The 24782-nt window shown below is 47.1% G+C and overlaps 3 protein-coding genes and 1 long non-coding RNA gene across 4 annotated transcripts in view; 3 read left to right on the plus strand and 1 right to left on the minus strand.

The window, feature by feature from the left end:
• LOC148124510 (uncharacterized) overlaps nucleotides 1–4542 on the plus strand; it is a 104990-nt gene extending 100448 nt beyond the window's left edge. Inside the window, exon 2 of the long non-coding RNA XR_015739744.1 lies at nucleotides 3999–4542. This is a non-coding gene — a long non-coding RNA (uncharacterized LOC148124510). The remainder of the gene's footprint in view (nucleotides 1–3998) is intronic.
• LOC113448448 (DNL-type zinc finger protein) lies at nucleotides 349–4542 on the plus strand. The gene is made up of 3 exons (XM_026719138.2): nucleotides 349–866; nucleotides 1975–2114; nucleotides 3268–4542. Exons 1-3 carry the CDS (start codon nucleotides 606–608, stop codon nucleotides 3404–3406), a joined length of 540 nt encoding a protein of 179 aa, XP_026574923.1. The 5' UTR covers nucleotides 349–605; the 3' UTR covers nucleotides 3407–4542.
• A 6018-nt stretch (nucleotides 4543–10560) lies between these two features.
• On the minus strand, nucleotides 10561–13941 carry LOC113448443 (uncharacterized). Its single transcript, XM_026719133.2, has 2 exons — nucleotides 13867–13941; nucleotides 10561–13681 (listed from the first exon to the last, which is right to left on the minus strand). Exons 1-2 carry the CDS (start codon nucleotides 13870–13872, stop codon nucleotides 11903–11905), a joined length of 1785 nt encoding a protein of 594 aa, XP_026574918.2. The 5' UTR covers nucleotides 13873–13941; the 3' UTR covers nucleotides 10561–11902.
• A 3527-nt stretch (nucleotides 13942–17468) lies between these two features.
• LOC148124512 (uncharacterized) lies at nucleotides 17469–24648 on the plus strand. The gene is made up of 5 exons (XM_087914724.1): nucleotides 17469–17726; nucleotides 18907–18979; nucleotides 20249–20442; nucleotides 21570–21709; nucleotides 22870–24648. Exons 1-5 carry the CDS (start codon nucleotides 17469–17471, stop codon nucleotides 23003–23005), a joined length of 801 nt encoding a protein of 266 aa, XP_087770850.1. The 3' UTR covers nucleotides 23006–24648.
• Nucleotides 24649–24782: the final 134 nt, after the last annotated feature.

The following is a 24782-nucleotide window of genomic DNA, read 5'->3' on the forward strand; positions in this document are numbered from 1 at the left end:
ATTCAACCAGGAATTAAGGAAGGCTTGGACAACTGGCAAAGCCCCAGAAATCCAGCCCTTCTTAACACTGGCTTGCTTTGGTACTTGTGAATGTGAGTGTCAGGTGCTCAGTGGAGGGAGTTTTGTGGTGTAAAATGGAAGATGTTGCTGAACTAGAATACTAGAAAACAAAAATGTTTTTCCAAGAAGCAACTGGACTTCCTGGTTTTTCTTTGAAGACATTCATCACTTCTCATCCAAGAAGCTTCTTCAGCTCTGAAAAGAAAAAATATCTTTGGGAAACCATGACCACGACGATTGAGAATCTCCATAGACATATAACTCCCAATATTCTTGTCATTCCCCAGGCTGACCTCTAGAGCGTCTTGGCCAGCCTACCTGGACAGGTTGTTGTGAGGCTCTAATTTCATAATAAAACACAGTATCCAACCTGCTTGGCAGGAAGGCAGACTGGGGAGCTGCCCTGCAAAGAAAACTGAACACCTCTGGGCTGCAATATTCCCGAGGGCCGACAGATGGCCCCGTCCTTTGCTGCCCCCTGATGGCCGGTAGCGGAGTTGCTTTCAAGGCCGGGAAAGGCGGCGGCGTCGCCTCCCACAGTAAAGATGGCGGCCGCGGCCTTCCAAGCGCTGCTCCGGCCTCCCCGTTGGCGCTTTCTCGGCAGGTGTAAGTCTCCGGCGGTCGTGGGAGTCGGGGCGCGGGGCCTGGGCAGGTGGCCGGTGCGGGGGGCAACGGCTTCATCGTCCCCGGCAGCGGCTTCGCGACGACGAGCCTTGTCGGTGGGACCCGGGGAGCGGCAGCCACAGGAGGGCCGGCTCGCAAAGGCGGAGGAGGCGACGCACTATCGGCTGCTGTTCACGTGTAAGGTGGGTTGTTCGCACGGGATGCCTTACCCCTCCTGAAGGGGAGGGAGCGGTTGAGGGCAGCGAAGCGAGGGCGCCATCTTGGCAGCGGGCGGAACGGAGGAGAGAGAAAGGGAAGCCGCAGGCGCCATCTTGGCAGCGGGCGGAACAGAGCGAGGCTGCGCGCGTCACTTCCGCCCTGTGCCATCAACTAGGGAAGGGATGAACTGGGAGGTCGCATATAACGACCTGAAGGAGGAACCAGCGAGAGCCGAGCCCTGTTCACACGACCTGCTTCCCCACTCCTGGGTTTGTATATCCAGACTCCAGTGCAAGCCAATTTAACCTAGCATAAAACTAGGCAGATTGAGCAGCCCATGCAAAGCCGAGCCCGTGATGCTTATTGCATGAACTCACCCCAAAATCGGCCACCTTCTCCAGCCGGATGACTCTCAGTCTAACAACCTTGCCATCTGGGAATCCAAACAGGCTTAATTAGGGCTTGGATGGGAGACCACCAGGAAATGCAAGAGTTGCTGTCCTGCACTGGACAGTTAAAAAAAAAAAAGAACCAGCTCAATCTGTGTTGTTGCTCAGAAAAGACTTTAGTTGCTTGTGAAGATAAGGAGTGTGATGGGTTTGACCTGAAGATGGTTTGTTTGCTCAGCTGACTAACATCTGATCTGGGAAAAGGTTAGTTGAGATCTGGCCTGTTTAGCACCAGGAGCCTGGCAGGGACTGGAATTGGAAAGGCAATTTGGAAAAGCAGCTATGGCTGATTGCTTAGATGTTGCTCCCAGGAGAGCTTCAAACATCTCCCCTCAAACGGCATTGCCCCAAGATTTGCATGGCTCACACAACAAATGTGCACAAGTCTTTGAAGAGGAGGCTTTGCTCCACGTTTGGCTTATTAGCCTGTTGGTCGAGCCACAGGGGTTTTTCATTTTTAATACAATAAGTGTTTTGCCCAGATGTACACATTATTTCCTGTTTTATTTTTCTCTTTTGTAAGCCACCCAGAGTCACTGGGAATTGGGCTGCTCTCCAAATGTAATAAAAGTCATATCTAAATAAATTTATACGTCCCCCAAATTCCCTGCCCTCCCTGAGAGGATCCTGGCTTCTCTTTCAGGTATGCAACACACGATCTGCGAAAACTATTTCCAAGGTGGCTTATCATCATGGAGTCGTGATAGTGAAATGCTCGGGGTGCAACAACCATCATGTGATTGCTGATAACTTGGGCTGGTTCTCTGACTTGGAAGGGAAGAGGTGAGCACGCGGACCTTTGTCTCCCCCTCCCCTTTTTTGTTCAAGGTTTGATGCTACAGTTGCTGAAGCTGGAATTAGTTCCTGGGAACAGTTCAGAGCTAACATGATGGGCACAGCAGAATTCATAATCCACAGATTTTGGCTTGCAAAATGAATACCTGTGCCACCCCACTCACTCGCAAACATACGTGTGTTGTAGAGAGTTCATTAATGTTCCTCAGGAGTTCCCTTCACCCAGCCTCGAAACTGTCCCAATAATCGAGCCACAAATAGGCCAAGATTAGTCCACAAGAGCCAATAGTCCATAAAACAATAGAAAGTTGCTCCAACAAGTAAGTCCACCAAACAAACCCGCCAGGCAAAACTGAAAGTACATCCACAAGAGCTCACTTGGCAAGAGAAGTTCAGAGTCTCCAAGGCATAAAGTCAAGCAGGAAGCATATAATCCAAACATGTTGTCTACAACGCCTCCCTCTGCCTGCCATGATAAATAGCTTTCCAGTGCAGCCCATCAATATTGGTGGAGCCTTCTCCCAAGTAATCTAGCACATCTCCTTTGCTCTTGTCTTTTCTCTGTCCTGCATGCTCTTGGATCCAACACGGAAAGCACCTCCTCCTGCTCATCTTCACTGACCTGCAAACTGTCCCCAGCCAAAGCTCCCATAAATCTTTTTCAGACGGCAATTCAGTTATTAATTAACCCAGTTCCTGATGTGCCAGGAATGAGCTCATTCCCCCCTTGAGCCGGCCTCTGAGGAAGAGTCTGAGGAGTTGTCCAAGAGAGAGATCACAGCACCAAGCAGAATTCCTTGTTAGTAAAATCCCACAGAAACCATTTTACTCCATTATTGTTGGCTATTACTAGTTTATTTCAACAAATGAAGGCTGAAAGCATGACAAAATACATAAATAAAACATGATATCCATGTGATTGATAGCCTTCATGTATTTAAAGTAAGACAAAGAGGAAAGATGGTTTCTACTTGTCTTTTCTATGTGAAAGATGCCCTGTGCAGTCATTGTTAGCTGGGGTGTTTTCTTGCTTACAATTTTACATTACAGGCAGTTATAATGTGCACAAAGCAAGGCTTTTCCTTCAGTCACAGCTGATGCTTCCTGCCTTTTTCGTAAAACAATTCTCTTTCTGAATTAGGAACATTGAGGAAATCCTTGCAGCCAAAGGAGAGAAAGTGAGGCGAGTGGCAGGCGAAGACGCTCTCGAACTCTTAGTTGAAGACCCCAAATTGCTGGAACTTCTGAGCAAAGCAGAAGGAGAGAAAGATCCAAAGTGATCAAAATAGACATCTTCAATCAACCCTGGGGGAAAAAAACTTCCCTAAGTTAGACCTTTATTTGAAGTAACGCTTTGTAGTGTTCCTTCAGTTGAGTTTTTTCCAATCTTGTGGATTGCAGGATTGTTGTTTCTTGGGAAATGTTTTTTTCCAGCTGCACAGGATGAAGTCTAGCCACTGAACATGAATGTTTGAGCTGATAAAATGGTACATTATACATTCAAGTTGATACATACTTGTTGAGAAGGGTAACTAGCCGCATCTGTGGCTTATTGGATGGTAATCTGTGTCTTTGTATAGTCAGTTTCTTAAGCCTTGAGAAACCTTTATAAATTTCATCCAGGGTTGCATTGGCTTTACTGGTTACTGAAGCATCTTAGCCACGCATACTCAATATCTATGGTTTCTCTCCTGTGTGGATCCTTAGGTGGTTTTGGAGACTTCCATTTGTTTTCAAGGATTTTTTAATACATCTATAAACTTCTTCTCTGTGTGAAGTCTATAATATTTACTGAGATTACATTGTGACTGAAGCTGTTTCTACACTCCAGGAATGTTAACGGTTTTACTCCTGAATTTGGTGTTGACGGAGTTGTCCACCCACATTAAAGCTCTTCCACAATCCAGACATTCATAGGGTTTTAAACACGTGTGGATTCTTTGATGTCTATGAAGATGTTGTGGCCCTGACTCCCGAGCCTGTGCTGTCAGAGGAAGAGGACCTGGAAGATGAGGGGAGGAACTGGCAATGCCTTCCTCCCTAGGACCTTCCTGCCAATTCCTTCCTCCCCTGGTAATGCCTCAGGTTCCATCAGACAACCGAGAGGAACAGCCTGAGATGAATCAGGAAGAAGGCATGTCGGAGCAGCCCCTGACAGGGAGTGAAGAGTAGTAGTCTTGGCTCGACCCCAAGCAGTGTTGTAGGGAGAAATGTGAGCAGCAACGTAGGAAGCGTGGGAGGGTCAGAGAGTGAGCTGAGTCACAGAGCCACACTCCACAGGGGATAAAAGTGGGTGTGCTTTCTCCTTAAACTTTGTACAGGGCAAAGTTTAACTTACTTTAGACTTTATTCGTGACTATGTTGGAAGAATGATTGTTTTGTGGATTGCCTTGTAAAAGACCCATTTCCCTCTGTGTAAGACTGATTTACAATTGCTGCCAGCTTGGACTTGGCAGGCAGGACGTAGTAGGATGCCAAGAATGTTATGAGTTACAGAGGATTTGCTCTGCGAAGTTTGAGCCAGCTTGCCTGTCGGTCCTGTGTGGATTCTTGTGTGTGTGCATAATCCCTTACTTTTGGGGGGAAAGGGAAGGGGAGACAGAACAGAAGGTTTCCCTTCAGACTGAAGCTCTTTCCACATTCCAGGCATTTATGTGGTTTTTCTCCTGAGTTGATTCTTTGATGTCTGTCAAGGTGCCCTCTCCGACTGAAGCTCTTTCCACACTGCAGACATTTATGTGGTTTTTTGTCCTATGTGAATCATTTGATGTCTATACAGAGTTTCTCTAGTATTGAAACATTTTCCACATTCAAGGCATTTATGTGGTTTTTCTCCTATGTAAATCATTTGATGTTCATGGAGGTTTGCACCCTCAGTAAAGCTCTTTCCACACTTAAGGCATTTGTAGGGTTTTTCTCCTATGTGGATTCTTTGATGTCCGTCAAGGTTTCCTCTCTGACTGAAGCTCTTTCCACACTGCAGACATTTATGTGATTTTTCTCCTGTGTGAATTATTTGATGTCCACGGAGGTTTGCACCCTCAGTAAAGCTCTTTCCACACTCAAGGCATTTGTAGGGTTTTTCTCCTGTGTGGATTCTTAGATGATTATCAAGTGTTCTCTTTGACTGAAGATTTTTCCGCGCTCCTGGCGCATATATATATATATATATATATATGTTTTCTGAGGTTCTCGTGGGTATTTATATGTGGATCTTTGGTTGTTCGGGTTTTCTCCCGCGTAAGATTCGAAGTATCTAGGCAACGTTTCGATGAAGTCTCATTCATCATCTTCAGGCTTCTGTCTCCGGCTCTGTGCTTTTCAGAGTAATGTGAGATTGCAGCTGCTTCCTCCTTTTAACTGCCAGTGGGGGTGGGACTTGATTGGGTGGGGCTTGGCTGTGTTCTGATTGGGTGGGGTGTGTTCTCATTGGTAGGGGGTTTGGTTGTGTTCTGATTGGTTGGGGGTTAGCCGTGTTCTGATTGGTTGGAGCGTGTTCTGTTCAGGTGGGGGCTTGGCTGTGCTCCGGTTAGTCTTAGTTGCTGGGGATTTGAGCTGGTGAGTTGTGATCTTGCTGTTTGGCTTCTAGTTCGTGGTCCTGTTGCATCTTCATAGTGGGTGTCGGTTTGCTTCATGTATGGCTCGGAGGGGTTTGAAGTGGGTAGTGATGCAGCTGTAGTGCAGCTTCTGGTCCATGGTCGTGTCTCATCTTCTGAGTGGGTGAGAGTCTGTTTCTACATGGAAGTGTGGTGGTGGCATCTTGTGTGGCTCTCATGGGTGTGGGTCTGGTGTCCTTCTTCATGTTAGGTACTGTCTGTTCATGAGGGCGGGTTTCCAAATGGCTGGAAGGCGGGAGGTGTCATCTCGTTTGTTCATGCTGTGTGGGCGTTTTTCTATCTCTATGGCTTCTCTGATTATTCTGCTGTTGAAGTGTTCGGTTTTGGCGATAGTTCTGGTATTTTTAAAATCAATTTCATGTCCTGTGGCTTTGAGGTGTTGGACCAGGGAAGAGGTCGTTTCTTCTTTTTGATTGAGTTCTTATGTTCTTCAATGCGTGCATTTATTCTTCTGTTAGTTTGTCCAATGTATGTGGTAGGGCAGGCAGTGCAGGGGATTTCGTGATACTCCTTGGTTTTCTAATTCGATTTTGTCTTTGGGGTTTCTTAGGATGGTGGATATTTTTCTGTTTGTGCAGAATGCTGTTTTGATGTTGTGTTTTTGGAGGATCTTGCTGATTTTGTCTGTAGTGCCTTTTATATATGGGAGGAGGGCTTTGCCGTTTTCTTGTTCTCTGTCTTGGATTTTGGTTGGGGTTTCTTTTTGGATTAGGTGGGTAATCTTCTTTCTTTGGAATCCATTGGCTGTAAGTACGTTGGTGAGAGTGTGTAGTTCGGTTTTTTGGTGTTGTTCATCGGCTAAGCATTTTGTTCTGGAGATGAGTGTCTTGGCTACGGAATTGATCTGTGCTGGGTGGTGGTGTGAGAGTGCATGTAGATAGCGGTTAGTGTGTGTTTTCTTCTGGTAGATGGTGTGTCCTAGGGAGCCATTGGATCTTATAATCTTACGCGGGAGAAAACCCGAACAACCAAAGATCCATATATATATATATATGTGTGTATATATATATGGTTTGTGGATTCTTAGATGTTTTTCAAGGATTTGAATTTTTTTGAAGGACTTTTCACATTCCCTGCATTGGTACGGTTTTTGTAAATGGAGTCTTCGATGTCTATGAAGGTTTCCCTTCAGACTGAAGCTCTTTCCACATTGCAGGCATTTATGCAGTTTTTCTCCTGTGTGAATTCTTTGATGTTCACAGTAAAATTCTTTCCACACTCAAGGAATTTATGTGTTTTTTCTCTTGTGTGAATTCTTTGAGGGTCACGGAGGTTTGCACCCTCTTTCCACATTCCAGACATTCATATAGTTTTTCTTCTGTGTGAATTATTTCATGCCTATAAAAGTTTCCTGAAAGACAAATGCTTTCCACACTCCAGACATTATGTGATTTCCCTCTCGTCTCAGGCAGCACTTCCTTCCTTCCTTCTGACATGTCCATCCTCCTAAAGAGAGCAAGGGGGAGGGAAGGGCCGTCAAAGGTTCATCCCCTTGCCCTGAGGGGAGTCCCAAGCCTGCTTTCCTCCCACTCCCTTCTCTATCCTGCCCCTTTCCCCACTACTCCTGAGTTCTCTTCTGAGGGAGAGGCCCGCAGTCCAGCCTCATCCAGCCTCGAACTTCTTTCCCTCAACGTTTCCCGCCCTTTTTTTTTTCTTTTTTGCTAAGCTCCGCCTGGTCTGGTGAAGGAATCCCTCCCCAACGCCTCCGATGCCATCCCATTGGCCGGGCCTCTGTGTGACCCCGCCCCTCGCTCGTTGCAGCATCGTCGTTCGTCGTCTTTTTGCTCCCGTCTGGGCTCCCCCCCACCCCACTTTGGCTCCGCCCCTCAGCTGCCTTCGCCGTAAGTGGAGTACTGCGAGCTGCTGGGCCGTTTCGTTTTATTTCGGGCAGTCGCTCCAACAGCAACGTCAGGGATCAATGGGGTGGTTCCTCCGCCGCCCCTCCTGTTTTCCCACCCCCCAACATCCCCTGCCTCATCTGGCTCCCCCCTACTCTGCCTTTGCACTGGCCAGGTAAAGCCCACCGCCTCCTCAGGGAACGACAGAAAAGGGGAGGCTTGCAGGTGGGAGCCTCTTTGACAGACCAAAAGGGCTGAGGCTGCAATAGATGGGGATGAATGCAACCGGTGGGAATAAATGCAACAGATGGGAACAAATGGACATTTCCTTCTGTTTTCGAGTGCTGGAACCCTTTCTGCCCCGGCTGCCTCTTCTCTCCCCGGAGCTGCTCCCTTTCCCTCCCCACGAAGCCCCTTCTGGGTCTGGGTCTGCCCTGAGCTGGGCGTGCAGCCACGCGGGTACCTCTGCGTGGCCCCTTTCTCTTCTCTTGGAGTGGGGGGTGGCCGTTTGCAGCTGGGTCTCCCTTGGGAATGGCCTCCCCTACCAAGACCCCCAGTCCAGATGCCCCTGGCTGTCTGGCTCCGCACGCTTCGAGATCCGGTTCTCTCCCCAACAGAAGGAAAGGCGGGTAAGGTTATCATTACTGCCAGCATCAGTGATTCCTTCATTATATGAATCTATGTATTATAATAAACAGTACTTTAATTTACAATGCCACCTGATTCCCAGTGACTGGGCATTTTACAAGTGAGTTAAAACATTTATTATAAATTGTTCTGATGACTTTTGAATTCCATCCACGCTAGAAGCGAGCACGCTGTGTTAATGGATCACCTGCCAATACACCTCTTCCCTGTCCTTGTATCTTTCTGTGGTTCCCCTTCCTTTTGAATTCTTGTATTCTGAGTGGCTGACTCTCCATCTCCCCTTAGTTTAGTTTAATAATGCATCCATCCTGTTCCTTCAGCTCAGTCTAGCCTTCTCCCTCTGCCCCCTCTCCCCCACCCCCGCTTAAATATATCCTGGGATGATGGATTAGAGCTTGTACGGAGTGTACCTGACTCAGCTTTTGATATTCCTTGCTGCTGAGCTCCGTTGTAACCTATGCTTTATTTGATAAAGGCCTCCAGGCTAACCGCCAAGTAGCCTGGCTAAAGTAACTTCTTGTGAAATGCAAAATGTGACATGTTTGTTGTAACATAATGTGAGATAACACCGCCTAACAAAGATCTGGGATACATACCAGAAAATGTATTCTTCTTTTCTCACCGGACTTCTATTCTTTTCAGAGCGCCGAGAAAATCATGAGGTTTGCATGAACCATGGATATGAAACTATGCTACTATAGCTACGATTTATGCAAGCAGTGTGTAAAACTATATGAAGAAAAAGTTTTGTGTGCACGCCCGTTTTTCTCTCCTTGCTCCTTGTTCAAGGGGTGGGAGTGGGGGGAGATTAAGGTTGCCCAGTCTTGCTTTGACCAAATTAAAGACTGATTTATCAGCTGCCTTGTGTTCAGAGTTTCATTGGATTTATCAAATTCTGAGCTGCACCCAAAAACCTAACATATTAAGAGCCTGTCTGTGGCGCAGTGGTTAGAGTGCAGTATTGCAAGCTACTTCTGCAGCCAGCTGCCTACAATTTGGCAGTTCAAATCCCACCAAGCTCAAGGTTGATTCAGCCTTCTATCCTTCCGAGGTGGGTCAAATGAGGACCCAGATTGTTGGGGGCAAGAGGCTGACTCTGTAAACCACTTGGAGAGGGCTGTAAAGCACTGTGAATCGGTATATAAGTCTAAGTGCTATTGCTATATTCCTTTCACACTCCAGCCTTCTGAGCGTTTGGTGGTCCTTCTGTAAACGGAAAGCATTTGCGGGGGAGGGACTGTTTTGGCCTACTTTTAAGGTGCTTGAGTTTTGGGGCAGTATATAAAACTGTCCTGAAGGATAACTTCAAACTATATTGCAGTAAAAAGCAGGGTTGGGTCAGTTGCCCCTCCCCCCCAGCTGTTCCATCACACTCCCAAATCCCATTTCTCCTTTCTTGCCTCTCCTCCTTTTCCAAGGACCCTGTCAGCTCCATCATCTTTGGCTTGGCACCTCTCTAGTGTCCTGCCATCAAAGGACTAGGGGGCAGGGGGACAAATGGGCAATAAACTATTGTGGGAATTAGGGAGAAATGACAGCTGAGGAAGAACAGATCAACATAGAATCAGTTTGTGCAAGGCATCTTCAAGGCCGTTTATTCCGAGTGTGGAAATTTACCAGCCCAAACACCACAAAACATCTCTGCATCGCGTTGGCTGGATTTGGATTGGTCATGGAAGAGGGGTGGAAAATGAAGGAAATAGCTTTGTCTTCTTGAGTGGAAAACATAAGATTCCTCCTCCAGCCACAGTGGCTGATTGGGCAGCCACATCTGCCACGAGCACAGGACCATGGCCAGCCTCACAGCAGCAGCAACCTGCGTGGCCCCAGTACCAGAGGGGGCAGCTCAACCTGCCACCCTTGCAGGGTTAGCACCGGTGAGGAGGGCTCATATGACACCACTGGTGGGCATTAAATTTAAAACGGACCCCACAGTAACTGGGGTTCTTCTTGGCTCAGGTTTGGAGCTACATGTAGAACCATGGAGGTGCCAAAGTGAGATGTGTCACCATGGCTCTAGAAGGGGCCACTTCACACTGGGGAGTCACTGCCCACAATACCGTGGAGTTGAGAAAATTTAACGCTTCATGGCGTGCTCTGCAAGCGGTTCAAGGACCCCCTGGCCAACCATAAAGCTAGAGATAGCATCAAGACCATTAGCCAGGGATGGAGAGGAGCTGCCGAGTACATCCAAGAGGTTCGTGACCTGGCTTGCAGGTTCACTGACTGGCCACAAGACATCCTGGTTGGCTGCTTCCAAGGTGAGTCGAGTGATTTCAGGGTCAAGAACTTTGTAAACTATTTCAAACTGAGACTTTGCAACAGGGAAAATAAGTTTTTAGACATTTTAATTATTTAACAAAAAAAATCATGAACATAAGAGACTGACATTACGGTGACTTGCCAACGTGTCATATGTTTGAACTTATGCCCACAGAGCACTCAAACTACATATGCATCTAATATAAATCCTATAAAGTACTAGAAGGAAAAGTAAAGGGTCTAGAAGCAACTCTTATTTTGAAACTCGATGAAGTGAGAAATCCCAACCAAAATGATACTGCAATTAAACACAACAGAGAGCAAAGAGCATCTTTGAAAAACTGACCCCATATATGAACAGTTCAATTACTCAGACATGCATCCGACTGAAGATCTTTCCACACTCAGGTATATGTAGCATTTCCCCCCATGGGAACCCTTCGATGTCAATGAAGGCGTCTACTCAGTAAAGTTCTTTTCACACTCAAAGAGATATAGGTGTTTTTCCTCAGATGGATTCCTTGATGTGAATAAAGCTGCTGGTTTGAACTGAAACACACCCCTCAGTCCAGGCATGGTTTTTCTCCTGTGTCAATCATTTGATGTCTATACAGAGTTCCTCTCACATTGAAACACATTCCACATTCCAACATTTATAGGGGGTCTCTCCATGTGGACTCTTTGATGTTGACATAGGTTTGCATCCTTAGTAAGCTCAAGGTATTTTACCATGTTTCCCTGAGAAAAAGACCCAATCTTATTTTCTTTTGAACACCAAAATAAGTACCAGAAGATGATACCAATGTGTTGTGTGGGCTGCAGGCAAGCTGAGATGCGAAGATGAGCCTCCCTTGGCTGGCCGCCGACTGCAGCCCAACTAATGGTTTGGCTCTTAGTCCAGGCAGTGCATCTGGATCGCCTTCCTCCCCTTTTGCACCTCTGCCTCCATCTTCTCCCTATATCACCGTGTGAAGATGAGCCTCTCACGGCCAGCCACTGCTCTGGCCTGACTCTCAGCTGTCTCCCCCCTTGCCTCTGCTTTCACCTGCTGCTTGCACAGGTGATCAACTCACCTGTGTTGTGTGGGGTGTGGTGCTGCCAGACAGTTGGCTCGCATGGGCTTGCTGTCTCCTGTGTTGGCCATGCCCACCTCCTCACTAGGGTTCATTTTTTGGGTATGGAAATTAGCCACACGCTTAAAAATCAGGCCAGGGCTTATTGTTGAAAAAACATGGCATATGATTTTTCTCCTATATGGATTCTTTGATGCCTATAAAGCCTTCCTCACAGATCAAAGCTTTTTCCACACTCCAGACATTTATGTGGAAAAAGCAGTGTGAATCATTTCATGTCTATTAATGTTGCATATTCTCTCCTGTATGATTAGATGGTTTTCAAGACCTCTATTTGTTTAAAAAGATTTTTTACATTCTCTGCATTGATATTTCTTTTCTCCCTCATGGATTCTTTGAAGATTCCTGGGTCTTCTGTCTCTTCTCCTCTCACTGAAGCTCTTTCTACACCCCAGGCGTTTTTGCTTTTTCAATCCTAAGTGGACTCTTTGATGTATAATAAGGTGTCCTCTCCAATTGTAGCCCTTTCCACAATCCAGGCATTTATATGGTTTTTCTCCTGTGTGAAACCTTTGATGTTTACGGAAGGTTCCACTATCAATAAATCTCTTTCCACAGTCCAGGCATTGATACAGTTTCTCTCCTGAGTGAATCCTTTGATGTACATAAAGGCTGTTTGTCTGACTGAAGCTCTTTCCACATTTGAGGCATTTATAAGGATTTTCTTCTGGGTAGATTCTTAGATGGTTTTCATGATAGTTATTTTTTTTGAAGGATTTTTCACATTCCCAGCATTCGTACTCTTTTTGTAAATGGATTCTGTCATGTTTATATAAGCTGCTAATATGATTGAAACTCTTTCCACACTCAAAGCATTTATAAGGTTTTTCTCCTGTGTGGATTCTTAGATGGTTTTCAAGATCAATATTTTTTTTGAAGGATTTTTCACATTCCAGGCACTGATATTTCTCTCCTCCCTCCTGGAACCTTTGGGGATTACTGGGTCTTCCGAAGGACTCTCCGTCCTCCGGGCATTGATTCGGTTTCTCTATCAAATGGATCCTTTGATGTCTATAAAGGTTGCTTCTATCACTGAAGCTCTTTCCACAATCTAGGCATTTATTTGGTTTTTCTCCTGTGTGGGTTCTTAGATGGCTATCACGGCCGCTCCTCTGACTGAAGCTCTTTCCACACTCCAGGCATTTATAAGGTTTTTCTCCTGAGTGGACTCTTTGATGTCGATCGAAGTTGCTCCTATGATTGAAGTTCTTTCCACACTCCAGGCATTTAAACGGTGGGTCGCCTAAGTGGATCCATAGATGGCTTTCAAGATGGTCTTTTCTTCTGAAGGATTTTTCGCATTCTCGGCATTGATATTTCCTTTCTACCTCCTGGATCGTTTGGGGATTCCCAGGTCTTCTGAAGGACTCTCCGCCCTCCAGGCATTTATTCGGTTCCGTTATCAAATGGACCCTTTGATGCTTACAAAGGTTTGCCAAGTAACTGAAGCTCCTTCCACACTCCATGCATTTATAAGTTTTCTCTAATGAGTGGATTCCTAGATGCTTTTGAAGACAGCCATTACTTTTGAAGGATTTGTCGCATTCCGAGCACTGATATTCCTTTCCTCCCTCCTGGGTCCTTCGAGGCGTCCGGGCTCTTCCAAGAGAACCTCTGCCCTCCAGGCAATTTGGTTTCTCTTGATGTCTACAAAGGCTTCCGAAATAACTGAAGCTCTTTCCACACCGGAGGCATTTGTAAGTTTTCTCTCCCGAGTGGATCCTTTGATGGCTCTGAAGGCAGCCATTATTTTTGAAAGATTTTTCGCATTCCGGGCACTGATACTTGTTATCTCCCACCTGATTTTCTGGGGATTCCCGTGTCCTCCGAGGGACCCTCCGCCCGTGTCCTCCTCTCTGCATCGCCCTCCGGGCAGTCCACTTTCCTGGGGTTCCTGGGCTCATCCGTCCTGCAGCCCCGGGGCCTGCCGGCCTTTCCCCTAAGTGTGCCGGGGAACCCGCGCCGGGACCGAGCAGGGCTCTTCCGCCTGGCCCGCTGTCCTGCTCCTCCTCTCTGGCGGCGCCTTCTTCCGTCCCCCGACGGGCTCCTCCGTCCTCCTGAGGGGAGAAAGAGAAGCGGGTCACGGCTGCGTCGCCTTCCCCGCAGGGGAGGCCCAGGCCGACGCCTCCGCCTCTCACGGGCCTTCCGGGCATGTTGGAGCCGAACATGGACTCCCCGCTCCCCCAGCGTCCGCCCCCCACCCCAAAGGCCTCTGTGACTCCCAGCATCCCCTGCGGCAAACCTGCATAATCCGGGCTCCTCGGTCGCCGATTCAGGCCGCTCCCTTCCTGCCCGTTTAATTTCCGGAAGTGGAGGCTTCACGCGCTTTTCAGCCGAAGCCCCGCCTGTTCCTTTGGAGGAACCGCCCAAAGGGGGTCCTCCTGCCTAATCGGCACCCTCGCCAGGGCGACCAATCGGCGCCCTCCTCCCTTTCAATGAGCCAGAGGGCGCCTGCGCGGAGGCGATTCTTGTTCTCTTCGTGCTTGAAGGTGGCGCGGGAGGGGGCGGCGGGGGGCGGCTGTCTTTGATATTTGGGGTCCGGTGTCCCCCCCGAATCCAGTCTGGCGGAGGCCGAGGGTCCCTTCTGGGGCTACGGATTCACTCAGAGATCTACCATCCTGCTATTTGCTTGCAGCAAATATAATTTAAGACCTGAGTCTTACATTATATTTGCTTGCAAGGAAACTCACAGGATTAGGTAAGTGGCCGCTGCCAGGTGAAGAGCTGGACAAGGGGCGTGTGCATGAGATCAGATGCAGGTCAGGGAGAGTACCCGAGGGTGCGGGGTGGCTGAGAGGTCGCAGATAGCTGGGCAGTGTGCAGCAGATGTCGGGGAGGGTGGGCAAGCGGCCAATGCCTGCTTGCAGAGGACAGGAAGGATGCGCAGATTGGGGGGGCAACCGTGCAACATGACGTTCCCTGCTGGATTCCCCACCGACTTTCTCCCTGCAAGCTGTGGGAGTGTTGTGGCCGAGTTGGTGCAAGCTCTCCACAAGTTGGAGGAAGGGAGGAGATCAAGAAGACCAAGGAACAAACACGCAGCAGTTCTGGAGCACCTTGGAAGGGGATTGAAAAAGCAGGTGGGTTGCAGCACAAAACCCAGTCTTGGCCCAGCCAAACAATGGCTTTACAGGACAACCAGTAGAGGAAATCGTAAAACGGTGTTGTTCAGACCTTTACTTGAGTATTTGGGCTGAGAATCTATATACAGTATACAAAAGCGAAATACCACTCACGCATCATTCCAAAATTTCCAGAACCCTAAAGCTTACAAACTGGAAATTTGGCCCATATGTTCTTCTTGGCTTCTAGATGCTCATAAAGAAAGGATTTTTTGAAATGACTATCAGAGCATTCGTATTTTGTTTATTATTATTAACACGCTCCTCTGATGCTAAGGAGTTCTATTCCTCTCCCCACCTGAAAAGAAATCTGTTCCAACTGCAGTTGACCTAAGCCACGCCCAGGCTCCTTGCTGTCTCCTTGGTCACACAGCAAATACTATTTCAGTTTCCAAACAGCCCTCAACTCTCACACACTGACAGGATGCCAGCCAGACGAATACCAATGGTTGCTGGTAAGCAGAGGCAAAATTTCCTACCCCCTTATTTTCCTCTCCGAAAACTTTCCCGATCACAGTTTTGTAGCAAAGCAAGGGTTCCCTGCTAATACAGTATACACTGAAGTTGACAAAGGTTGAGATGGCAATGAAAGGTGTGAGAGGACGACAACTAGGCCCTAAACCTGGTATAGGCCTCTGCTTAATTGAAGGCCTCAAATTAACAATATAATGCCGGCTGAGCTGATTTTGTAACCATGGCAAACTATTTGTAATCTCATGAGATTTTGCAAGCTTCACATATGTTACTACCCACTACTACTGCAAAAAAGGAGATATTTACTGGACAATCCAAAATAAGAGCCATTTGGATCACGAATGTCTGGGACATTGAGAAAAAGGGGAACTGGAAGCAGGAGATGGCAAATGGTTGGGGAAGAGTTGGCGTATACCTACAAGTGGGTATTAGGCGATGGACAGTGTTGGAATAGGCAAATCCATCCAGTAAGATTACATACTACTGGTGGGGCTTCAGAAGAAGGGGATAAAGTAAGAGCGTAAATCTCAAATAGGGGCCACTGAAGGTAACTATTCCTCGCTGGACTTAGCTGCTATTCTTGGACCTCACTGCAATGGGTTGTTAGCGTTATCTTACTGAAATGTTATGGTGGCTTTTCATGTTCCAAATTGCTCATGAAATAAACCTCTGATCTCAAAGTAAGATTTATTGCCTGTGGTTTTGTCTGTATTTCCTCTACAAATTATTTTTATAGCAAAAGTGAGTGTTCACACCTATCTTACCGAGCTATAACTAGGTCTGGGATAAATATTCAAGCTGTTTCTTAGTCCTTGGTAAGCCCTTCTGCATTTCATCAGGAAGCATTTTAAGAAGGCCTGGTGGCAGAGTGGTTAAAATCATTATTGCAGGCACGCTCTGCCCACAGCCTGGAGTTCGAGCCTAATACAATTCAAGGCTGATTCAACTTCCCATCCTTCTGAGGATGGTAAAGAGAGAATTGTCCAAGGCAATATGCAAATAGAGGTAGTCCTCAACTTACAATAGTTTACTTAATAAACTGTCAGATCCGTGTATGTGCCATTCTTCTATGGAAGAAGGGAGGGGGGAGTTGGGTACAAGTAATCCTTTTGATGTAACCTGAATATATTAAATCTTATATTGAATCTGTATAACCTACACGTGATATACAACTGGAGAACTGGAGCCAGATGTCCAGAAACTTGTCACCTCTTGGATAGATAGCAAGAACAGAAGGGACCATAAAAATTCCAGCTCTGGAAGACACTCCCTGGAATATGTTCCCAGAGAAGGGGAGAGGGAATTAACATGTTGGTTCTTGGTTTGACGAATCCACATGTAAATAAGGGGAGGGGTCCTAACTCCCTTATCTACTACTGTATGCCTGCAAGCCTTAGATTCTGCTTTGAATAGTGCTGGAATCATCTTTCAATAAAGATTTCCTTTTGAAATACATACTTTTCAGAAGTTCATTTTTTTCAGTTGAAGGGGAAAAGTCCAGTGCTCACATAGCCATTCAAAGTTATAACGGCACTGAAAAAAGTGACTTGGGACCGTTTTTTAGTTCCGACCTTTGTAGCATACCCATCAACCTATGAAGAAAATGCAGGCACTTTGCAACTGACTCATACTTATGACCATGGCTGTGTCCCGGGGTATACGTGATCCCCTTTGGAGACCTGACAAGCAACGTCAGTGGGGGAACCAGATTCGCTTAACAACAAGATTACTCACTTATCAACTTCAGTGATACATTTGTGGCAGGAATGTTTGTAAAATGGGGCAAAACTCACTTAACAAAATGTCTCACTTAACAGAAATTTGGGGGTTGTGGTGATGTCGTGGATCACCTGTAACGCTTTCTAAACCTCCCACAGTGAGGTAAAGTGCTATGGGGCAGAATATAAGCCTAAACGCTATTATATCAGTGTGTCCATTGTGACCGAAGGACCTTCCACTCTCAGGCATGTTTATGGTTTTCCTCCCACGTGAATCCTTTGATGTCGACGGAGGCATCCACTAACAGTAAAGCTATTTCTGCAGACAAGGCATTTCTATGGTTTCTCCCCCCACCTCCATGTGGATTTAGGACCAGTGAGGAGGAGGATTCATACGACACCACTGGTGGGCATGAAATTTAACAGGCATCCCACAGTAACGGGGGTTCTTCTTGGCCCAGATTTGGAACTACATATAGGAGTGCGGTCCAGAAAGAACCACGCAGGGTACCAAAGTGAGATGTGTCACCATGGCCCTAGAAGGCGCCACTTCACAGTGGAGAGTCACTGCCCACAACGATAATACCGTGGAGCTGAGAAAATTCAACCGCTTCATGGCGTGCTCTGCAAGTGGTTCAAGGACCCCCTGGCCAACCATAAAGCTAGAGATGGCATCAAGACCATTAGCCAGGGATGGAGAGGAGCAGCCGAGTACATCCAAGAGGTTCGTGACGTGGCTCAGAGGTTCACTGACTGGCCACAAGACATCCTGGTTGGCTGCTTCCAAGGTGAGTCGAGTGATTTCAGGGTCAAGAACTTTTGTAAACTATTTCAAACTAACACTTTGCAACAGGGAAAATAAGTTTTTAGACATTTTTATTATTTAACAAAAAAAATGAACAAAAAAAGAGACTGGCATCATAGTATCAAAGCTGCTTCTATGATTGAAGCTTTTTCCACACTCCTGGCATTTAATTGATTGATCTCTTGAGTGGATGCTTAGATGCATTTTAAGATTTCCATTTGTTTTGTGAAGGATTTTTTCACATTCCGGGCACTGAAATCTCTTTCCTCCCTCCTGTATCCTTCTGGGGTCCCGGGTCTTCTGAAGGACTCTCCGCCCCCAGGAATTTATTCAAATGGACCTTTTGATGTCTATGTGGTTTCACCTCATGCTTGAAGCTCTCTTCCATACTCTTTTCAGACATTTATTCCGTTTCTCTCTCCAGTGGATCTTTTGATGTGTAGAAAGGTTTTCCAACCGCCTGGCTCTTTCCACACTCCAGGCATTTATAAGGTTTCTCTCCTGTGTGGATCTTTTGATGTCTATAAAGGCTTCTCTCAGTGAACCTCTTTCTCCACACTCGAGGCATTTGTGAGGTTTCTGTCTACAGCTGCCGGGAGTGGCAAACGCATTCAACAGAAGCTTTTTAACTGCCAGCGGCCACCGAAAGGGGCCTGAAATCTACCATATGTTCTCTCTGGGGAAAATGCAACGGAAAGGAAAAAAGGAGAAGGAACAGCAGTAATGGGAGGGCTAGACAAAGGGTCCCAGCCGGACACTGTTTGCCAATGCTTGTGTATTTTTCAGGGTGGCCAGCCGGTCCGGGATGCTTGGATGGTTTGGATCATAAGCCCCATTTGAGGTCACAGAGAAATCTCCTTGGTATTTTGGAATCTCATTGAGTTGGACTTGTGATAGTGTCATCCTCGATTTCCTAGAAAGACGCCAATTGCAAAGGTCCTCAGTAAGCTCTTTATTTAGCTTAAACTATTATTATTTTAGGCTTCACAGCATCTTCTGTACCATAGACGTCAGTGGTTCAAAATAATGGGCCCCACTTGCCTAGCCAGGAAAGCCCCGCCTGTCATTTTGGGAGCCACTACGAATCGAATGGTTTCCCAGTGATCCACTGGCTCTAGTCTCACTGGTTCCTTTAAGTGAGTGGCATAGGCTTCTCCCAACAGGGAGCCATCTACTTGTTCAAGCCAGATCGGGTCGGTCAGCTTTTTCGCTCTGATCCCCAGTTTCAGGACCGTGGTTAGGTTGATCAGGCACCTAGTGCAGCCTGACTGATTGGATGTCAACGCTGAAAGCAACTTGGGAGAATGTCAAAAACCGATTATCTAGACATTTCAAGAATGCTTTGTTTTCCCCCATTCCTTTTTTCTGGCAACTAAAAAGACCAAATGAGTATCTTTTTAATTAACACGAGGGAGGATTGAAGTGAGAATAGAATAAGAATAGAACAGAAGAGAAGAGAATAACTGTACTTCAAAAGCGAAGTGTCTGCCCAATGGATTATGCTACAGCTAATGGTGAAGGCCAATTATTCGCATCAGTTACATCCAATTTCACAGCAAATTGAGATTATTTGAGGAAAAGAGGGGTACCTCTACTTTTGGCTGCAACAGGAGGACTTTATCATTCGACTTGTCCTTCTCTGAATCTGGAATTTGAGGTGCAGGTGGACCAGGGCAGAACTAGGCGGAACAATTCTTGGTCTGTATTTTATGGCTGTGACCATCATTTTTATGACAACAATTTTCTAGCTCATCTCTTCTTCAGGAATAGAAGGAAGGGATGCTGGAGCCAGGATTGTCCAGAGAGGGGGAAACCAGGGGACAGGTCAGCTGAATTCAACCAGGAATTAAGGAAGGCTTGGACAACTGGCAAAGCCCCAGAAATCCAGCCCTTCTTAACACTGGCATGCTTTGGTACTTGTGAATGTGAGTGTAATGTGCTCAGTGGAGGGAGTTGTGTGGTATAAAACGGAAGATGTTGCTGAACGAGAATACTAGAAAACAAAAATGTTTTTCCAAGAAGCAACTGGACTTCCTGGTTTTTCTTTGAAGACATTCATCACTTCTCATCCAAGAAGCTTCTTCAGCTCTGAAAAGAAAAAACATCTTTGGGACAACCATGACCACGACGATTGAGAATCTCCATAGACATATAACTCCCAATATTCTTGTCATTCCCCAGGCTGACCTCTAGAGCGTCTTGGCCAGCCTACCTGGACAGGTTGTTGTGAGGCTCTAATTTCATAATAAAACACAGTATCCAACCTGCTTGGCAGGAAGGCAGACTGGGGAGCTGCCCTGCAAAGAAAACTGAACACCTCTGGGCTGCAATATTCCCGAGGGCCGACAGATGGCCCCGTCCGTTGCTGCCCCCTGATGGCCGGTAGCGGAGTTGCTTTCAAGGCCGGGAAAGGCGGCGGCGTCGCCTCCCACAGTAAAGATGGCGGCCGCGGCCTTCCAAGCGCTGCTCCGGCCTCCCCGTTGGCGCTTTCTCGGCAGGTGTAAGTCTCCGGCGGTCGTGGGAGTCGGGGCGCGGGGCCTGGGCAGGTGGCCGGTGCGGGGGCAGCGGCTTCATCGTCCCCGGCAGCGGCTTCGCGACGACGAGCCTTGTCGGTGGGACCCGGGGAGCGGCAGCCACAGGAGGGCCGGCTCGCAAAGGCGGAGGAGGCGACGCACTACCGGCTGCTGTTCACGTGTAAGGTGGGTTGTTCGCACGGGATGCCTTACCCCTCCTGGAGGGGTGGGAGCGGTTGAGGGCAGCGAAGCGAGGGCGCCATCTTGGCAGCGGGCGGAACGGAGGAGAGGGGGGGAAGCCGCGGGCGCCATCTTGGCAGCGGGCGGAACAGAGCGAGGCTGCGCGCGTCACTTCCGCCCTGTGCCATCAGCTAGGGAAGGGATGAACTGGGAGGTCGCATATAACGACCTGAAGGAGGAACCAGCGAGAGCCGAGCCCTGTTCACACGACCTGCTTCCACACTCCTGGGTTTGTATATCCAGACTCCAGTGCAAGCCAATTTAACCTAGCATAAAACTAGGCAGATTGAGCAGCCCATGCAAAGCCGAGCCCGTGATGCTTATTGCATGAACACATCCCCAAAATCGGCCACCTTCTCCAGCCGGATGACTCTTAATCTGACAACCTTGCCATTTGGAAATCCAAACAGGCTTAATTGGGGCTTGGATGGGAGACCACCAGGAAATGCAAGAGTTGCAGTCCTGCACTGGACAGTTAAAAAAAAAAAAGAACCAGCTCAGTCTGTGTTGTTGCTCAGAAAAGACTTTAGTTGCTTGTGAAGATAAGGAGTGTGATGGGTTTGACCTGAAGATGGTTTGTTTGCTCAGCTGACTAACATCTGATCTGGGAAAAGGTTAGTTGAGATCTGGCCTGTTTAGCACCAGGAGCCTGGCAGGGACTGGAATTGCAAAGGCAATTTGGAAAAGCAGCTATGGCTGATTGCTTAGGTGTTGCTCCCAGGAGAGCTTCAAACATCTCCCCTCAAACGGCATTGCCCCAAGATTTGCATGGCTCACACAACAAATGTGCACAAGTCTTTGAAGAGGAGGCTTTGCTCCAGGTTTGGCTTATTAGCCTGTTGGTTGAGCCACAGAGGTTTTTCATTTTTAATACAATAAGTGTTTTGCCCAGATGTACACATTATTTCCTGTTTTATTTTTCTCTTTTGTAAGCCACCCAGAGTCATTGGGAGTTGGGCTGCTCTCCAAATGTAATAAAAGTCATATCTAAATAAATTTATACGTCCCCCAAATTCCCTGCCCTTGGATATCCCAGAGAAACATCCCTGAGAGGATCCTGGCTTCTCTTTCAGGTATGCAACACACGATCTGCGAAAACTATTTCCAAGGTGGCTTATCATCATGGAGTCGTGATAGTGAAATGCTCGGGGTGCAACAACCATCATGTGATTGCTGATAACTTGGGCTGGTTCTCTGACTTGGAAGGGAAGAGGTGAGCACGCGGACCTTTGTCTCCCCCTCCCTTTTTTTGTTCAAGGTTTGATGCTACAGTTGCTGAAGCTGGAATTAGTTCCTGGGAACAGTTCAGAGCTAACATGATGGGCACAGCAGAATTCATAATCCACAGATTTTGGCTTGCAAAATGAATACCTGTGCCACCCCACTCACTCGCACACACGTGTGTTTTAGAGAGTTCATTAATGTTCCTCAGGAGTTCCCTTCACCCAGCCTCAGAACTGTCCCAAATAAATTGAGCCACAAATAGGCCAAGATTAGTCCACAAGAGCCAATAGTCCATAAAACAATAGAAAGTTGCTCCAACAAGTAAGTCCACCAAACAAACCCGCCAGGCAAAACTGAAAGTACATCCACAAGAGCTCACTTGGCAAGTGAAGTTCAGAGTCTCCAAGGCATAAAGTCAAGCAGGAAGCACAAACACACAGCTATAATCCAAACAAATCTACAACGCCTCCCTCTGCCTGCCATGATAAATAGCTTTCCAGTGCAGCCCATCAATATTGGTGGAGCCTTCTCCCAAGTAATCTAGCACATCTCCTTTGCTCTTGTCTTTTCTCTGTCCTGCATGCTCTTGGATCTAACACGGAAAGCACCTCCTCCTCTTCATCTTCACTGACCTGCAAACTGTCCCCAGCCAAAGCTCCCGTAAATCTTTTTCAGACGGCAATTCAGTTATTAATTAACCCAGTTCCTGATGTGCCAGGAATGAGCTCATTCCCCCCTTGAGCCGGCCTCTGAGGAAGAGTGAGGAGTTGTCCAAGAGAGACATCACAGCACCAAGCAGAATTCCTTGTTAGTAAAATCCCACAGAAACCATTTTACTCCATTATTGTTGGCTATTACTAGTTTATTTCAACAAATGAAGGCTGAAAGCATGACAAAATACATAAATAAAACATGATATCCATGTGATTGATAGCCTTCACGTATTTAAAGTAAGACAAAGAGGAAAGATGGTTTCTACTTGTCTTTTCTATGTGAAAGATGCCCTGTGCAGTCATTGTTAGCTGGGGTGTTTTCTTGCTTACAATTTTACATTACAGGCAGTTATAATGTGCACAAAGCAAGGCTTTTCCTTCAGTCACAGCTGATGCTTCCTGCCTTTTTCGTAAAACAATTCTCTTTCTGAATTAGGAACATTGAGGAAATCCTCGCAGCCAAAGGAGAGAAAGTGAGGCGAGTGGCAGGCGAAGACGCTCTCGAACTCTTAGTTGAAGATCCCAAATTGCTGGAACTTCTGAGCAAAGCAGGAGAGAAAGATCCAGAGTGATCAGAATAGACATCTTCAATCAACCCAGGGGGAATATAACTTCCCTAAGTTAGACCGCCCCTCAGCTACCTTTGCCGTAAGTGGAGTATTGCGAGCTGCTGGGCCGTTTCGTTTTATTTCGGGCGGTCGCTCCAACAGCAACGTCAGGGATCAATGGGGTGGTTCCTCCGCCGCCCCTCCTGTTTTCCCACCCCCCAACATCCCCTGCCTCATCTGGCTCCCCCCTACTCTGCCTTTGCACTGGCCAGGTAAAGCCCACCGCCTCCTCTGGGAACGACAGAAAAGGGGAGGCTTGCAGGTGGGAGCCTCTTTGACAGACCAAAAGGGCTGAGGCTGCAATAGATGGGGATGAATGCAACCGGTGGGAATAAATGCAACAGATGGGAACAAATGGACATTTCCTTCTGTTTTCGAGTGCTGGAACCCTTTCTGCCCTGGCTGCCTCTTCTCTCCCCGGAGCTGCTCCCTTTCCCTCCCCACGAAGCCCCTTCTGGGTCTGGGTCTGCCCTGAGCTGGGTGTGTAGTCATGTGGGTACCTCTGCGTGGCCCCTTTCTCTTCTCTTGGAGTGGGGGTGGCCATTTGCAGCTGGGTCTCCCTTGGGAATGGCCTCCCCTACCAAGACCCCCAGTCCAGATGTCCCTGGCTGTCTGGCTCCGCACACTTCAAGATCTGGTTCTCCCCAACAGAAGGAAAGGCGGGTAAGGTTATCATTACTGCCAGCATCAATGATTCCTTCACTGTATGACTCTTTCTATGTATTATAATAAACAGTACTTTAATTTACAATGCCACCTGATTCCCAGTGACTGGGCATTTTACAAGTGAGTTAAAACATTTATTATAAATTGTTCTGATGACTTGAATTCCACCCACGCTAGAAGCGAGCACGCTGTGTTAATGGATCACCTGCCAATACACTTCTTCCCTGTCCTTTTATCTTTCTGTGGTTCCTTTTCCTTTTGAATTCTTGTATTCTGAGTGGCTGACTCTCCATCTCCTTAGTTTAGTTTAATAATGCATCAATCCTGTTCCTTCAGCTCAGTCTAGCCTTCTCCCTCTGCCCCCTCTCCCCCTTAAATATATCCTGGGATGAAGGATTAGAGCTTGTACGGAGTGTACCTGACTCAGCTTTGGATATTCCTTGCTGCTGAGCTCCGTTGTAACCTATGCTTTATTTGATAAAGGCCTCCAGGCTAACCGCCAAGTAGCCTGGCTAAAGTAACTTCTTGTGAAATGCAAAATGTGACATGTTTGTTGTAACATAATGTGAGATAACACCACCTAACAAAGATCTGGGATATATACCAGAAAATGTATTCTTCTTTTCCCACCGGACTTCTATTCTTTCCAGAGCACCGAGAAAATCATGAGGTTTGCATGAACCATGGATATGAAACTATGTTTCTATAGCTACGATTTATGCAAGCAGTGTGTAAAACTATATGAAGAAAAAGTTTTGTGTGCACGCCTGTTTTTCTCTCCTTGCTCCTTGTTCAAGGGGTGGGAGTGGGGGGAGATTAAGGTTGCCCAGTCTTGCTTTGACCAAATTAAAGACTGATTTATCAGCTGCCTCGTGTTCAGAGTTTCATTGGATTTATCAAATTCTGAGCTGCACCCCAAAATTCAACTTCATGGCGTGCTCCGCAAGCGGTTCAAGGACCCCCCTGGCCAACCATAAAGCTAGAGATGGCATCAAGACCATTAGCCAGGGATGGAGAGGAGCTGCCGAGTACATCCAAGAGGTTCGTGACCTGGCTCAGAGGTTCACTGACTGGC

Source organism: Pseudonaja textilis, chromosome 17 (genome assembly GCF_049901715.1).
Source record: "Pseudonaja textilis isolate UNSWEBS1 chromosome 17, rPseTex1.2, whole genome shotgun sequence".
NCBI lineage: Eukaryota > Metazoa > Chordata > Lepidosauria > Squamata > Elapidae > Pseudonaja > Pseudonaja textilis.